Raw genomic sequence first — 17697 nt, forward strand, 5'->3', positions numbered from 1 at the left:
AGTTTCATACTAAATCTCGACTTATTTTCTGTAAGAATAACTCGCGATGTGCAGCAAAGTGGCAAAAACAAATCGTGGCGACGAATATCTGCCACATCGTGCAAGCAAAAATGAATCGTTGTTGAAATAATGACAGATCTGGGATGTCAAGGTGGTAGGGCGCCGTCCGTGGACCAGGTGGGAGTATGGGAATACCCAACGGGCGTTGGGCCAAGATCTCGTCGCTTTCCCATCGCCGAAGATCTCTGAGAGATGGATCAGCGGAGGGGATGACGGCATATAGCGTCGCGACGCCGGGCGTCAAATTTAGTCTCTACTCTACCCGGCAACACCGTTCAAAAACTCACTTCTTCAATACATTTCCAACACCAGACACAAGACAGATCAGCAACATGCCGGTAGGTTGAAAAAGTTTTTTTTTTTGAGTGCACTTTTACTCAAATTACAATAATTAGTATCTCGTTTTGTTCGATTCAATTCAAGTTCCGTATTGATAACATTTTTGCTTCTTTGAGTTTTGTAATTGTTAAAATTACAAATTCAAATTTTCGTCTTTTTCGGCGGAGAATACAATCTGCTTCGATATTTGTGAGTTTCGATTCACCACTGAAATTTTTTTTATCAAGCACGAAGTAGTTTTTCATGACGTGGGAAGATTGACGATCTCTACGATCATCAGTATCTCGTTTTCTCTCGTTCAATTCAAGTTTTGCATTGATGAAAATTTTTTCTTCACTTGATATTAAAATTACAAATTAAAATTTTCAATTTTTTCGCCCCAAAAAACCTTTTCACGAAGTACGAAGTAATTTTTCATAACGTTAAAGTTACAAATATCCTTCGTCCGATAGATTATCGATCAATTGTAAATTCTACGATACCGAAATGATGTTTTTTACATTTTTTGATATCTCATTTAATGTGTTGTTTTTTTTTCGTCTTTCTTGTCGTTTTCTGAATAGCTGCTCCGCTTTTATGCAAACTTGAGAGCCGGGTCAACGGCCCGATGTCATTCTAAACGCGAAGATTATACACTCTTATAACTTTATGTTAAACTTTGAATCGTAATATCTGGGTATGAAAATAAAAATTGCATTTAATAAGGAGCAGATTATTGACCATCAGATAGTTGTAATTTTCATTTATCCACCATGAAAAGTTCTCACCGCAATGATGTAACGTGTATCCAAGGACTGGTTTTTATTTTTGCATTGCAATTTTTCAACTGACAATATTTTCAGTCAATTTTTATTTATACCGTAAGCCTGTAATCCTGGTATTTCGAGAGCGGTTGAATGCGATAAATTTCCGATACACGAATATCTACTTTTTTATACATGTATCATGTACGATTCGTGCGAACGCAAGTCGTGTGCAAAATTACATCTCATTGAATACGATCTAAGCTTAGAAACTGTATAATTTTGTTTCGTACACAAAAAATTATCGAAGTTGTAAAGAAAATGAAGGGACCAGTTGATGGATATTACATAGAAATAATCAAGATCCAGAAGTTTATTCACGATCTATTCTATTCACTTCGACATTTTTCAATCTCACGCGGTTATTCTAGCTGGCACGACTTATGGAAACGGATTATCCCTACAAAAATAGATCATAGTATACAAGAGCGATAAGATCTTTCCGGAAAATGAATCTACCTCGTCGCTGTTTGTCTCGTAAAAATTTTCCTGCAGCAATAATAAATTTTTATTAATTAGAATTTCCGATCATCGATTTGTTGCATGCATCGCGTATATCGATCGCAAAAAAGCAAGTCGAAGGGAAATTTCTTCGTTTAGAGAGAACAAAGTGAATAATATGATATGAGACACGTGAACGTAAATTTTGTCGATGCTTCTTTTGAACTCTTACGATTAACGTGTTTTGCTATACGATCCTGAGAAGCTTGAAAGCGCGGAAAACGAGGCGTGCAATAAAAATCTCTGTTACAACATCGTCAGAGTAGAACGCGAGCTTCTTGAACGAGCAGTCGAGGAGTTGTTGCAGGTGTTGGACTTGACTCGGGGCCAAATTTTCCACTGGAACAACACAGGCTTGCACTGTTACTGCGGATCGTCGAGTCGTTATAACGTTGATCCGAATTAACGGGAGCGCGATTTCATGCTAGATTTCATCCTCAATTACAGCTGATAACGATTTGCATAAACGCGTCTCATGAATTTGGAGTTCAAGTTTAGGCCGAAATTTTTTTCCCCTTAAGTCAATATCGAGTTATTTACTAACGACAATTGGTTATTAACTGAAGTAAAAAATGAAATTTTTTTCACCTCAAAGCCACGAATCACTTGGTACAAAGAATTGAAAAACTGATTGCTTCGAATTGTTATTTAATTCGATTGAAAACCATACAATCAATGAATGTTGCAAATAAATAGTTTCTTCTTTGTAATTGAATTTTGGTAAAGCATTCTTTCATCTGTAGAAAATTCCAGTCAGATAAAATAGTAGAATAAAATAGCTTAAAAGCTTGTTTCGGATCTCAAGAGTTTTAATCCAGACCAGCTGAAGGCTTGCGTAAAAAGCCAGCATCAGCATCCGTGATGCAGCACCTCTTTTATACCGGATCCAAAAATAATACCTGGAGATAAATGAACGCCATGCTTACAATGTTACAGCTGCAGCGAGGGCGTCGCGACGTTTGTCAAAGTAGATCTATAATACTGCACTACTATTCCTGTATTTGACTTGAGTCCCTAGTATTTTTAACCGCACTCCAATACTGCACTGACACGTGTAAACCGGATGCAGAAGGATTTGGGAATGTCTTTCCTCGAATTAGAATAATGGATAAAACTTGTTACGACTTCCTCCCGATTTTTTTTTTTTTTTTACACCTCTAGTTATTTCTCCTGTCTTTCATTTACTAGATCTATTAATCAAACTGGTCAACAAGCGTGAGATAACGACTGTGTATATGTATGTATGTATGTATGTATGTATATACGTTCTGAAAATGGCCGAAACTCGTGACGTTGGCAGCTGCTGCCGGTGGTCCAGAGTTGTAAAGTATAAACGAGATCGAAACTCGCTTATATTCGCAAGTTTAATGCAAATCTCTGAGATTCGAGACTGACGTGTGTTACAGACGTAACTAGGCTAAGAAAAACAGAGATATATACATATGTACCGCAGGTATATAGGTGTGTATACGTATATACAAGGCGTGCGAGAAATCGAACGTAAATTATAAATTTATACCCCGCGTCTCGCGGGCTATAAATAAGAATTTATCGCTCCGCGGAGCTCAAGGTGCCTCGACGATTCGCGTGTGCAAAATAGCGTATGTAACGGTACTAGATTTTGCAATAGACATGCAGAATTTCAGACTTGGCTGACAATTCTGGCAGAATTTTCACCCCGCCATAAACGTAACGTGATTAAAGATTTGGATGGAGATGATATTTGATAGCGTCTCCTTTCGTGGCGGTTGCAGTTGGCCGGAAATCGATACTTTTTTAATATTTTTATTCATAGAAGATGTAGTCGGATGTGGACGATGATGGAACTGTAAACGGAAAGCTGATAGAATATGTCGTTGCCTCGTTTCAAATCGCTTTGATATTGTTAAAAATCTGAAATAGATTCGTTCGATTTTAGTCTACGATGGCAGCAATTATTTTTTAAACAATAATTAATTACCGAAACGGGTTTTCTTTTCATTCTGTAGTCAATTCAACATTGCAATTTCTTCGTCGTAATCAATAGCAATGCAATATTGTAAAATTGGATATTTAACGATGCCCAAATGATAATGACAAACAAAAAAAAATTATTTCAATCAATTTGTAGAAAATAGTCTTTAGAATAAATGAATGAAACCGTTGTAGAGTAAAATTGGAATAATCTACCAGATGTTTGTAACCACATTGAAGCGTAATCTAGTAATTTGTTTTTTTTACCATTTTTTAAACCTAACCTAACCACATTGAAGCGTATATCTAGTAATTTCTTCTTTTCAATTTTGTATGAGACGAGAATTTCTCAGCTTAGGAATATGCGATAATTCGATAAACACTGAATGCACGGTCATAATCTCGTAATAACATTAACATAAACATAAAGTATCGGTATTTGGCCAAGCAACATCCTCGTAATACTGCAGTGGGTAACCCAACACCGTTTGCTGTACGTATATTATAAGCAGCGGGGTTCCTGCGATCTATTCCGAGGGCGGACACTTTTAAACCAGAAGTTGATGGTGTATTATAAACACGCTGCAGGCGGGGTGAAAATACTGCGCTTGGGAAGATAGATTTACGATTATTTCCCCGCAAGCAGGTTGCAGGGGCATTTGAATTATTCCTAGGGAATTTTCATTGTTAAAATTTGTTTTTTCTTCAGCCCCGCAACAAGGAACAGGAAGCCGAGATTCTCGCGTGGATCGAAGCTGTGACCGGAGAAAAACTTCCGCCAGGAAATTACGAGGACATCCTTAAGGACGGCGTTGTTCTTTGCAATTTAATAAACAAACTCGCTCCTGGTTCGGTGAAGAAAATTCAAACCAAGGGAACCAACTTCCAACTTATGGAAAACGTCCAGAGGTTCGTATCGAGGAAATCAGTCAGCGAAGGGTTTTCTCGTGTAAAATTAAAGCGAAAAGTCAACGCTAGTTATAAAAAAAAATATATATATTTACTCGTGCATAACTGAAATCAATCAAGTTCAATTTACTTAGAACGATATCCTCGAATAGAATTTCAACTCACGATGAATCAACTCGAATTGCAATTAGTGATGTGCGATTAATCGATTGATTGGCAGCTTCGATTAATCAGCAGGTTCAATTCATCGTTTTTTCGATTACTCGATTAATCGACTCTTCGTTTAAACTCCTGCATTAAAATGCGGAATTCAGTTAATCGATTAATCGAAAAAACGATGAATCGAACCTGTTGATCAATCGATTAATCGCAGAGCATTATATGGAATTGATCGTTAAATCTTGAAAACGCAATTTTTCATTACTCAAACTCACAAGTTTGAGGTAAATCATGATTTTTCGATGCAGCATTTCCCACGTTTGAATGAAATTTTGACTAACCGACAGGTTCCAAGCCGCAATCAAAGCCTACGGCGTTCCGCAGGAGGAAATTTTCCAAACCGCCGATCTCTTCGAGAGGCGTAACATCGCTCAGGTCACGTTGTGCCTCTACGCTCTTGGCAGAATCGTGAGTATCCGTTGTAAAATAATTACAATAATGTCTTGAAACTGAGAAAAATTTCCACAGTCGTGGTTTATACAATATAGTCTTTAACTACTTTCATTTCCTACCATATTTAACCAGAAACTATTATAGTTCTGGATAAATAATGAACATTAGTCTAACAGTAGCTGTATACAGACAATCTTATAGTCGTGTTACTATTTTTTTCGATTATGGTCACCCTCACCATACTTTCTTTCGACTATTACAATAATTTAATATTGGTGCATCAATAAATCGATTTCACGCTCTAAACTTCCTGCGGAAGTGAAATGTCGCTCTTTTCTAGGCTGAAAACCGAACCAATCCGATGGTAGTGAGATATTACCCATAAAAAAAAAAAAAACTGTAGTGAGCTTCTTGATTTTCTAAAATATTATTACTATATTTTCTCTATAATCAGTAACTCAGTTTTTTACTCCACGAAATTTCGAGAGTACCGAAAAAATGTAATTTATTAAAGAATTTATTGCACCGATATTAATTTAACTCAAATTTTTCTCACTGTTAATTTTTTTTTCTTTTTATTTTTATTCTTCTTTTCAATGGAAAATTGATGAATTTCGTGTTTATATGATCAGACGCAAAAACATCCCGAATACAACGGCCCGAGACTTGGACCAAAAATGGCAGAGAAGAACGAGAGGGAATTTACGGAAGCTCAGCTTCGCGCCAGCGAAGGGCAGGTCAATTTACAGATGGGTTACAACAAGGGAGCGAGTCAGAGCGGACACGGCGGTTTCGGCAACACCAGGCACATGTAAATTAAAACCTACACACACGCACATGCACACGCACAAACACAAACACACGGATGCACGTATATCGATAAAATTTATATAGACAAATGTGTAATATATATAAATGTGAAAATTATAATGTGCAAAAATTTCATTAATAAGATTGATTATTTTAATGTAACGGAAATACATATTTACGAATATGGTATGATAATACCGAGTATATATCGGTTGAAATTAAAAAATTCCGTTATACAATAATTATGATTACTATATATATTGTTTTAAAGCTATATTGAAACTATATAATATCACATATAATATATATAGATAGAATTTCGTTGTATATCCATATAACTGAATTCTTAAATTTCTTTTAAATTTCAGTGGAAATTTATATGTATAATAGTTTATTGAAACAATTATAGATAAAAGATCGTTTGTCTATGTTAAAAAAAATTAGCTATCAATAAATCAAACAAACTGACAAACGAATATTCTATGCATATACGTACACACATGTATACGTTACATACATTACACATACTTCAATAATATTCATACACCAAAGAGACTCGCACATATCTAGTCACACAAACACAAACACACACACACACACAAACACATACTTTTTGCAAAAAAAAAAAAGAAAAAAGCAAACCATCTGCACAGTTTATACAATTTTCATCCCATCGCGTTTATCGAAATTCATAAAATTTCACCGCCACGATCAGTGACGTTGTGAATTAATATTTCGCTAATTTGCAATTTTTCAAAATCATCCTTTCTACTGTGAATAATTTTTAAAACACTTTATTTAAATGTTTCACAGTACAAATATAATAAATTATTTTCCTGGACTGTGAACGATACGCTACACATGCATGCAAACACACGTACACACACACCTACAGGTACACACACACACACACACACACACACGCACTATTCTTTTTATGATCATTATTCTATTCTTATAAAGTATATATTATACATCAAAGATTCACTTCATTATTATTGATATATGTATAGTATATATATTTAATAATTTGTCGAAAAATAATAGTAATAATAACATCATTTAATTATACACAATATTCTTGTGTATAATACACAAAATACTTATATTATACACAAAATTTCTCTACTTCCACGCCATACACTGATTATTTTTGATCTTTTTTTCTTCTCCTTACGCAACACTACACGACACACGTAAGCAATATATTTAACAATGATTTGGAAACATTGAAATCGTGATATTGAATGAAAAAAAATTCACCCAAAGTGCAAAAAACCTGCACGCTTTAAATATTGAACAATATACACATCGAACTTTATATATTACGTGGATAACGTATCGGAACTACACTCGCTAAAAGTTAATAAGTTAAGTGAACAATTATACCTATAACGTGCAAGAAAAATTTATCAATTTCTTCTTTTTCACGTATTACTGCACTTACTTGTACATATTATACACATTAAACACAGTTACTCAATTAATTCATACACTGCCGATGACAAACACACACACACACACACACACGACACATAACACTTATTCACTTTTGCAGGTTTAGCCCGTTGAGGAAGAAAAAATTGTTTCATTCACTCTCTGTTATTCAGCTGCAGTGTATTATTCACCTGGTAATTGTTGAATTGGTTGAGTTTTATTTTAAAACTTGAAGAACAAATATTAAACTTTGCGGGCTAAATTCTTCTCAATTACACACTTACACATTTACATTTTACATACCCATACACACACACGCACACGCACACACACGCACACAAATACACACAATACATCCATACACGAAAACACAAATCACACCGTAATATTGTAATTCATGTAAAACGTAGTGAACAACTATAAGTTGGAAAATTGAGCCAACGGATGAGATATTCAGTACCTATAACTATATAGATTTGAATATGTAAAGTTAAAAGACATGTTTTTTAACTTTACAAGTGACTAAAATTCGCGCGAGAAATATTTTTTCAAACCTCACAGAGTCGCGGAAGGTTTGGAGTTACCATTAAAATAAAAAATTGTGAAATAACCAACCCACATTATACGATACAATTCATTGTATTATAAAATGAGATTATCGCAAAATATAAAATTAATGCAATATTGACATACATATATATATATATAGTATAGCGATATCTGAATCGAAATTGCTTCAACATTTTGACGATATTTTACTAATATAAAAAATTAAGTGAAGTATAATAATAAATTATCATTTGCTTTGTATCGCAAATTTATTACTCATTAATAAAAAAAAAGTGAAGCACTGCTATTTTCTACTATACATATGTATATACGTTATAACGTTTTTGTTTATACACCTTCAAAATATATTCATTGTACGATTAATATGATGGAGAATATTAAAGGTAAGTGAAAATCATTGAAAAAAGTCGTTTTTCTTTATAGAATAAAAATTTGTGAACGATGCAATATTTCTTCAGACTTCATTGTTGTAGATTTGTCAAAATCTGCGCCAGGGGTGAATGACTGACAAAATTATGCGGAGAGAGCGACGGAAAGAATTCGAGAAATTTCAAGGAAGATTGATTCAAATTGTATCGCTAATACCACGAAAACTGTGTATTGCCACACGAAAATTATAGAGCTAGTGATGATTAAATCACTCGGTTTTGGTGGCGTTTGGCCAAGAATTTCGCAGCGGATGCGTTATAAGTTTTGGCAATTCGTGGAAGAGATTGTTGCAATTTGCAAACATCTTGTGACTCAATTCTCACTCGGCTGTATTACGGGTATAATAATGATTTGCAAAGAATTATATAAATTATCCCTCCTTTTCTCAAAAATCTAACATCTAACTTAATTTATTAATATATGACAAATAATTTTTTAATAGCTCCAGATTTTTCTTCGAATTATAACTGCAGCAAAAGTAAAGCGACAAATAAGAAAAAATATTCACTTTAAAAAATTTGAATTTATCATCTTTTATTCTATGTACGAGATGAAAAAATTTTTCAAAAGAATTATCAAACGTATGACTGTAAGAATAATAAAACTCGCTGTTCTCTTCCAAGTGTTACGTATGATTAACACAAAAGTAAAATATCTTCGCTCGGTTTATCCGCTTTGAGGATTTTTCTGGCATCATATTTTTGCCTTTTAATTGGAATTTCATATTTATCTTGGCACAATACATTACGCGTTTCGTTATTTCTGGATGCGAATAAATCCGTACGAAGCGCTGCATACTTTGTTGACTTTTCGCAAACCTAAGCGGAACTTGAAAGTAAATTAGTGCAAATAAACGCGTATATCTGACGGAAGCGAAGAAAAATGAAAGGAAATAAAACAAACTAAAAAAGTAAATGCGATTCAAATTTTTCAAAGACAAGACACGTTTTTGTAACTTCCTAAATAATTTCAACTGTATTATAATTTTCCGCATCAATCTCTATTATAAAAGGGGAAAATGAGAAATTACTCACACGCGTTAGAATGTGCCATTCTAAAATTAGCAACTCGAGGAAAGAAAAGCCGCGAAAATAATTTAGACTCGTTTAACTGAGTCATTCCCTGAAATAGAACCACCCATTGCGTTCCGTCAGTTATATTTTACTAATACATATATGTATCCCTATGCCTATGAGAATGTGTGTAAGAAGAGTAAAAGTCAAAATAACTACAATGCGTCAGGAAATTCTTTTTGCACTTAAGTATATTTCGTAAAAGAGATATAGATATGTATCATCGTAACCGTTATGAAATTCTTTTTTTATCTGATCTATATATGTACGTAGTGTTTTTTCCAAAAATTTTGAAGTAAACTTATCTTCATTACTATTAAATTTTCGACATTTTATTCATCAGATAATTAACAAAAAGCACAATTTCCGTTCACCGTACAATCGTATGTATATCTGTACAGGACTACTGCAGAATCTCGGATATGTATAATATTTTGGTTAGCACGTATTGTGAAAACATCAAGACAGTTCTGGGTCAGATGCGATATACTTAGAATCACGAACGTGACCTGAATCTCGACTTCACGTTGTAGAAAAAAAAAAAAAAAAAAAAAAAAAAAATGAATATACAAAATCACAGGTTGCAGTCACGGAAATAATAATTAAGACTGCTTCAGCCTGTTCATTCTGTACACGTCAAAACCGAACGGAAGCTGAAAATCATTAGACACGAGTTGATCGGTTAAATTCATCATCGAAGTAAAATCTAACTGATAAAGGGAGTGAAAAACAACGCTGAACTTGACAGTATCAACCAACTTCAGGGTGTATTTTTTCCCACTTCAACGAACTGCGGATCATTTTTCATTCAACTCAATTCCGCACCGTTTTTATCGTAACGTCACGATACGCGTCAGTCGAATGATTATGAAGCTCTGATATACCGCAGGTGGAGGCAGAGTCAGTCGTAGAGACGTAAGTATATAAATTACACCCGAGTATAGAACAGCGGTATGTTACCGCAGTGAGTCGCGTTCTCTTGAATGGATCTTTGCGCACGGTTTTGTTTTCATTTCTCTCAACGTGCGTATAGTATGGTAGGTACGTACACACAAACTTTGCACACCGCCCTAACAGAGAACTGTTATTCGTATATCACGCGGTGGAACGAAATGGTTTGGTTTCAGGCACCGTTCATGATCGAACTGTCAAGTGGCCAGCTGATCCCGCGATTTTTCCAACCCTCCCAAAGCTTGGAGGTACGTCCTTCACCTATTCGAAACTCAACGTCTCTCTGTCCGTCTGTCCATATTTTCGCTTACAACTCCAGAACTACTGAACCAATTTTGATTCCGTTTTTTTCTCTAAATTACTGCAACGTCTGGCCAGGTTTTAGGTTATGTTTCGTTACAAACAGATCAATAATTTCGGAGATATTTGTTAGGCGAGTCGAAACGGGATCAACACACTGAACTGATGACTAAACTCTTACCGACGGAGGAACGTCACGTTGAACAGTATTCAAGGTCTTCACTTTTTGTCCACGTCTAATAGTTTCGCCACAATTAAGAATAGAAAAATGAACAAAGCGGTCATACGTGATCTGCTCTTGAAGGACGTATTGGCATTACATATCTTGCTGATGGGGTTAAATTTGCTTGCGAGTGTGAATAAGAGGCGAGAGAAGTCTTACCTGCCACAACGGACGACCAGGCATTATGAGGATGTCTTGGTGCGGAAGAGAGTCTTCTTGGGAGGATAAGACGCAGGGTCTGTGTGCTCAGAGACCGGAGCTAGCAAAGCGGCACAAAAAGTGTCGGCCGGTCCCCCGGTCCAGCGTATATAACCGTGACAAGGGTGCGGTGGTGTTGGTTGAGGCTGGGGGCGCTTCTATATATGGACCACTTACTCATTTATACCGCGTATATCGCGTACTAGCTGCGAGCCGATCCGCGATCAGCCAACTCGCTTAAAAACAACTAGAAACTGCTGCAGGGAAAGATTTGACGGTAACTAGAGATGATGGGAGTTATATCTACTGCTGGATTGAGAGCTACATTCTGGGAATAATGTCTTACCAAAAATTCACACCGTTTTATATGGAGGCTATTTCCAACGCGGGTTGCCAGGCGCTTTCACGCCTATATAGCTTGATCTTAGAGTCTCATGGTAGTAGGTATTAGGTACCTTATACTCAAATCCCGATCTCACGGAACTTTCGACTATGGTGTTGGAGCTTTGCCAAACTGATCTTTGACGCATCAAGGTCACTGTACACACGGAATTTGCCAAGTGACGAAACGCCTCACACGTCAGAACTTCATTTTCAGATATCATTCAATCGTGACTAAAAGCCATATGTAGGTCATTTTCAAACAAGTATTATAATTCATAGAAGAATCTCAATGCGGGCACATTTGCAAAATAAGTGCATACTCCGGGTCTCTTCTGCTGTGTGCAGTTCCGTTTTGTCAAAAGTTTACCGTTTCTGACTTTTCTTTATTCAACAGATCATTCATTTATTCATGCAATAATTTACACTAATGAAAATTGACGCACGGCATGTTGTTTTTCACATTAACATAAAAACTATGTATAATAATACAATTTCTTCTAAACAATTTCATTGGTAAGAAGTTAATTTGTTAAATTCAACTTCACTGACAATTCAGGCGTGAATGCGTTACCAAATCTTCTTATTCATACCGCATATCGGCTGATTATACTATCCTTAAAACCACTCACATCGAGTGAAAAGTATTAATTATCAAAGATGCTATTCCAGTTCGAATGGCACGATACAACGCCGGCACTTTTGTTTGTCTTATTTAGGCGCGACTACAGTCCACAGTACCAAAGTACAGAGGTGTTCTAATCTAGGCGTTACGGTACGATATTCTAAAAGCTTAGTCAACTCATAGGCATAAGGTAGCGTGGCCGAGCGGTCTAAGGCGCTGGTTTAAGGCACCAGTCTCTTCGGAGGCGTGGGTTCGAATCCCACCGCTGCCACTTTCCTTTTAGTCCGCGGTTTTTTGCACTGTCGACAAATTTTTGCCCTACCCGACCGTGATCCTGGCTGGCTTTAAATTCGCTTTTTATTTTCCGCAAATAGTGGCGAACAGACCGGATGCTTCAAACCCACGATCCACTACTTGAAGGGCCCAATGGGTTACGTCGGATCGAGGCACTGTGGTTCACCTATATCAGGAGTACATGTAGCATTGAAGCTGGCACGTTCGAAACTACCAGTGTGGACAGCTCGTGTCGCACTATACACTGAAAGAAAATTCTACTCGTGGTTACTGTACAATCCTCAAGATTTTCCGTTTTTTCGATAACCGAATTATATATATCTTACTATGGTCTTTTTGATTATGGTTACTCTTACTGTACGAAAACGATAGTAGATTTTCTGGATACAGCTACAAAACTAATTTTCATTTTGATCATTAGAGTTTAAAAAAATAAAATACTTCAGGAGTTTGTGGTAACGGTGTGGCTAATAATTTCTCTCGGAATTTACTAAATACAGTTTGCCAGGAGCAATTAGGCAAATCCGTGAATGGCAAAGATTCCATCCGATGAGGATAGGAAGCATGCATCATTCAAACTGATATAGAAAAGTGGGTTCCGGTTAAATTTCTTATTTTTCAAACTACTGATTTCTGTCTAAATACGAGTATTGAGATCCATGATAAGATTGCGCAACGCTCTTATCGTATTTGTATCGCAGTCTATATATGTATACCTAATCATGGTTTTTCTACCCACGTTAAATCAAGATTGATAATGTTGATCGGAATCAGAAATTCTAGCGATAAATTGATTATACCAGATTTTGCTCTTCCATCTCCGTAATCAGTTCTCAGTCATAAATCAGCCTTCCAAATGTTATACTTGTATATACGTTCAATAAACTCACGGTATAATAATTAAATGAAAATGAATTAAAATTCTCACATTAAATTGCAGTAAAAATTCCCTCAAGGCATTCCTGCAATAGAGGGTGCAGATCTGTTTACTTTATAAACTCCTCGAAGTGGATAGTCGCCTGTTGAGGTTGTTGTTAGTAAAGGCTGGCCGTGACTTCGATTGCATAGGGCACAACATCCCGCTGTTGATAACGATAAGCACGTTGTCACCTGGAAGGAGAAAGCTGGATGTCATCTGTACATATATATAGAAAAGCTCCCAGATGCACGTAGTCGCTAAGGCGGGAACTTTATACTCACCAATGGTATCCCGACGAGCTGGAAATATTCTGGACTAATCGTAAGTTGCATGCTGCTACCCTGGTACCGGGTTCGCGAGGGAGATGCCACCCTGGACCACGCCCTTACTCCCTGGGTCGCCGACACGCGGGGTCATCTTCGGTCGATACAAACGCTTCCTTTCATTCCGAGCAGACATCTGTAAACAGTTATAAACATGTTTTAAATCCGCTGTTCCTTTTCTAGGCGACATGTTGATACATGTTTGGCCTCCTGCGGGTCACGTGATTGAGCCGTTACATAATGAGATTAATATATATTGTAATTAATAGGAATCATTGTTCGGTGATCGGGAAGAATACAGAATTAAGTAGTCTATTCCAATTTCTCGCATTCATACTTTTCTGCAAGATATAAAATGATTAGATTATGTTTTTATTCCATGTCTATCCAGTATCGAAGTAATTATAAATCGTTCATTTATTATCCTGTCTATTTTGGGCTACTGAAGTTCTATAATCTACAATCTCTACAATGTCAATGTCACATTCTGCGGTCTTTTTGATGCAATGTTTAAATAATACACATACCTTATATACATGTACATATAGGTATGTGTCAGCGACGAGTGGCCAATCGGTAATCAATCGGATCAATGTCAAGCCGATAAACGCCAGGTTCGACGTGATTAGTAATCCAGTAGGATAGCATGGTGCAAAAGAGCTGGGCTCAAAACGGTCGAGCTGCTGCCTGAATGCACGGCTCTCGGAATGAGAAGAGCCACGATATCAACTAGGAGACCATAGCTGATTGCACTGGCTTATAAGCTAATCAAAAATACATTCGAACTTGGGGTTTTTACTTCTGAATTCAGGTACTAGCTACCAAGTTAAATAATTACTTGTGAGAATATTACGAAATTTTTCAATTGCCGATTATTGTGATTTCTGTTTATTGAAATCGTACCTTATTGTACTTGCTTGCACTTTAATTGTGAATAATCCACCGTATACAGCGATATACGTACATTGTGTCTCGGAACGATTTCTTGCTTTCATTCCCTCAAATTCACGCGCAATTTGATCAGTTTAAATCGGAGAAACAAGCGAAGATCGAATGCCGCGCTTAATTCAAATAGTGGGGGAAAAAATTAAACAACCAACGCATTATCTAGATACTTTAAGCCCGTTTCGTTGCCGATAGTTGTCACCAGTTGTCACGGGGAATGAGGTGTTCTCAACGAGAATTGAGGACTTCCGTGGCTGAGTTGGTCGTTTAAAAAATAACTATTTATATTTGACAAATAACCGTTCCCAGCGTCTGAAACGATGGCCAGATGTCATCTCTCACGACAGCTCAGCCTACTAACTGGTAATTAAAATTACACGTACAGCTCTGAAAGATATTCACGCTATTTGCCAGGTTATGTCTGACCCGAGTTACATAATTCAAAGTTACTTAATTGATCAATTTTCAAATATAAACGTTATCTGTGCTACTTACTATCTCAGCAATACCTAGCTCGTCAATTTTATACCATCCAAAGTCAGTTACTTCGTCCCTGGAATTCTGGAAAAGTATCGAGTCATTTTACTCCAACAGATTGTTTATTTGATCAGTTAACGTAGCAATTCGCATCATCATCAATTTGAATCATCTCAGAGCTTATATGAACTATGAAACTGCAGCAATTGCATCAGTAATAAATCCCGAAGTCACTATTTTCTGACTTTGATATTTTACTATTCTCATAATGAACGGATATCTTTCAGGCAAGCTTGGTAACTATGGACAACTTCCACTGGCCAGAAACTGCATCGTATCTCAGAGAATTATTCATCCACAATTTGCAAGCTTCATTGCCCAAAAATACACAACTGCACCAAAATTAACTGCCACAAGCTTCATGCTAACGCCTGTACCACAGGTCAGGATTTTTTACAATATCTCAATTGTAAAATTCCAAATTTACTCAATCAAAGTTTCCGTTTTCCTAGAATGATGAGCATTGTTTTTTCTAAAGTCAATTGCACCTTGGAATGCTAACTATCTATGACATACTTGAATATGAGATATCTAGACTTGTCAATACTTGAAAAATTAGGAAAATCATTTTGAAAATACGAAATTGTTAGCTACTGTTATGCAATTCTTATTAATAATATTACTTACTGAACAAACTCGTGACTATTTTTTATATGAACAGATGAACCTGGTACGGTCAATAGCCACGAGTCAACGTCATTGTGCTCCAGTAACTGGTGATCATGTGCGTCTATGGCAAGCCGAGCGAGTAGCTTCCGCTATTTTAATAGGACTTCTGCCTGCTTGCGTCGTGCTTGAGAATCCATTTGTCGACGTTACGTTGGCTGTCTTCATGGTCATGCACAGTCACTGGTAATTCATTCTAATTGTTACTTATATTTTTTGTTATTGAAATTTCAATACTTTAGTAATAGATTTTTATCAATGAGCTCGATAATAGTAATTGCAATATGTTAATATAATATTACCTATGAATTCATTGCAGGGGTTTGGAAGCAATAGTAATCGACTATGCTCGTCCGATAGTTGTGGGTAATATCTTCCCAAAAATAGCTCACTTTGCACTGAATCTTTTTTCTGCCGCTACACTAGCTGGTCTGCTATTGCTAATTTATAATGGTCCGGGATTGGGAAAAACTGTCAAGAATCTGTGGACTGTTGGCAAAAGTGAAGCTGGAAAATAGACAAAAGAAAAAACAACAATTACGCGTGTTCACGTTTTGTGTAAAGGAAGAAAACGCCAATGTACGACTATTGTTTTAAGTTATTAGAAATTATATAGTTGGTAAAAAAAACGTTACCATCGAATAAATTATTGTTTGCCATGATAAATGAATGTAGCTCATTATTTCATACATAAAGAAAAGATTCGGTAAGTGTACTTGTAAGATGTGGAAAACGTTGTTATAAGTTGTTATAAGTGAGTATTTTGCTGTACAAATTTCGTTTCATGAAATATTGAAGAATAACACTAGTTGTAATGAGCTTCAAATAGCAATGAAGTATTTCGGTAGTAATCATCGATTTAAATTGAAAATAACGAAAGCAATAAAATGTTGAATCATTATGCATAGACATCTGTAGCAATTCCTTCTTCTTTTTCCTAGTGGCTACAATTACCTAATTCTTTGGAAACAAAGAGACAATGCCACTAAGTCCACTGAAACTGATCTGTTTACCTATTTCTAAGACCCTGTGGTAATAACTCAATTTCACTGACTATTATGGTGGCTATTTTTATTAAAACAATTCTAAAAAAGGATTCACAATGTATGTAATTCATCATAAAGTAGCACTACTTAAATCTAGATTTAGTACGATGCAAATACACTGCTCAAATCTGTACAGCGAACGAGGACAGGTGAATCTGAGCCTTACTCAGATGAGACTTGAAAAAATGCCATATCATTCTATTCCGAGCTGTGTCTTGCAGAAATTCATCGTTCAATTTTTCGCAACATCAAATAATTCATAAATGCTCATTTTTGCACTCAGCTATGCTGACAATATTTTGGCACTTTTTACATTATATATTTCTGGAATGTATATACGCTGATTAAATTGATATTACCCCAAATGAATTTTTCAAAATAATTCTAATTAAAAAAAAAAAAAATAATAACTCGATTGAAATAATGTCAAAGAATTTCTACAAGCAGTAGCTGAAATTCTTGCGTTTATAGTATTTATGGTTTTTACCCAACACTAGACTGGCCTTCCTTAGTTATATAAATTGCAGTAGGTACTAAACGTTTTTCTTTTTTAAATATTTTTTTGTTGTTTTGTTGTTTACATACTCTTACAAATTCTCTGTATTCTTTCTTATTGCACAATATGATTTCCTAGAAACTTTTGATGGTTGCATACAAATCACCACCATCATCACCATCATCATCGTGTCTTTATAGCATTTTTATTACACAATAATCATCAGAAGTTACGAGCTCAGCAACTCTAATTAATGTACAATTATAGGTAAACCATTACCCACGTGAAGCTTGATAG

General features: G+C 35.9%; 3 protein-coding genes and 1 non-coding gene across 14 annotated transcripts in view; 3 read left to right on the forward strand and 1 right to left on the reverse strand.

Annotated features, from left to right (window-relative positions):
* The window catches only part of LOC124407892 (muscle-specific protein 20-like), a 29294-nt gene extending 17996 nt beyond the window's left edge, over positions 1 to 11298 (reverse strand). The window contains exon 1 of the mRNA XM_046884474.1: positions 11130 to 11298. Coding sequence (XP_046740430.1) covers positions 11130 to 11153 — 24 coding nt within the window. The 5' untranslated portion in view covers positions 11154 to 11298. The remainder of the gene's footprint in view (positions 1 to 11129) is intronic.
* On the forward strand, positions 171 to 7775 carry LOC124407890 (myophilin). Of its 11 annotated transcripts, XM_046884464.1 has the most exons (6): positions 171 to 398; positions 4366 to 4565; positions 5072 to 5192; positions 5810 to 6010; positions 6572 to 6587; positions 6885 to 6913. In XM_046884464.1, exons 1-4 carry the CDS (start codon positions 186 to 188, stop codon positions 5990 to 5992), a joined length of 717 nt encoding a protein of 238 aa, XP_046740420.1. In that variant the 5' UTR covers positions 171 to 185; the 3' UTR covers positions 5993 to 6010; positions 6572 to 6587; positions 6885 to 6913. The 11 variants fall into 11 exon arrangements, with proteins under 11 accessions (XP_046740420.1, XP_046740425.1, XP_046740422.1 ...); XM_046884469.1 differs by lacking the exons at positions 6572 to 6587; positions 6885 to 6913 and adding an exon at positions 7701 to 7775 and having other exon boundaries at positions 5810 to 6014; XM_046884466.1 differs by lacking the exons at positions 6572 to 6587; positions 6885 to 6913 and adding an exon at positions 7722 to 7775.
* A 1065-nt stretch (positions 11299 to 12363) lies between the features above and the next one.
* Trnal-aag lies at positions 12364 to 12445 on the forward strand. The gene has a single exon. It is a non-coding gene; the product is annotated as a tRNA-Leu (tRNA).
* Positions 12446 to 12486: 41 nt separating this feature from the next.
* Positions 12487 to 17293, forward strand: LOC124407914 (succinate dehydrogenase [ubiquinone] cytochrome b small subunit, mitochondrial). The gene is given in 5 exon segments (XM_046884523.1): positions 12487 to 12649; positions 12652 to 12684; positions 15420 to 15574; positions 15854 to 16044; positions 16178 to 17293. Coding segments are annotated over 5 exon segments (627 nt in total). The 5' UTR covers positions 12487 to 12600; the 3' UTR covers positions 16377 to 17293.
* The last annotated feature ends 404 nt before the right edge of the window (positions 17294 to 17697 follow it).

This window comes from Diprion similis, chromosome 7, assembly GCF_021155765.1.
Source record: "Diprion similis isolate iyDipSimi1 chromosome 7, iyDipSimi1.1, whole genome shotgun sequence".
Taxonomy (NCBI): domain Eukaryota; kingdom Metazoa; phylum Arthropoda; class Insecta; order Hymenoptera; family Diprionidae; genus Diprion; species Diprion similis.

Bases quoted from the DNA above. Each gene is read 5' to 3' on its own strand.
- LOC124407890 (XM_046884469.1), top strand. From the start codon at position 186: ATGGGAATACCCAACGGGCGTTGGGCCAAGATCTCGTCGCTTTCCCAT. The intron at 4,566-5,071 runs GTTCGTATCGAG...ACTAACCGACAG, and splicing joins CTTATGGAAAACGTCCAGAG to GTTCCAAGCCGCAATCAAAG. The intron at 5,193-5,809 runs GTGAGTATCCGT...TTATATGATCAG, and splicing joins TCTACGCTCTTGGCAGAATC to ACGCAAAAACATCCCGAATA.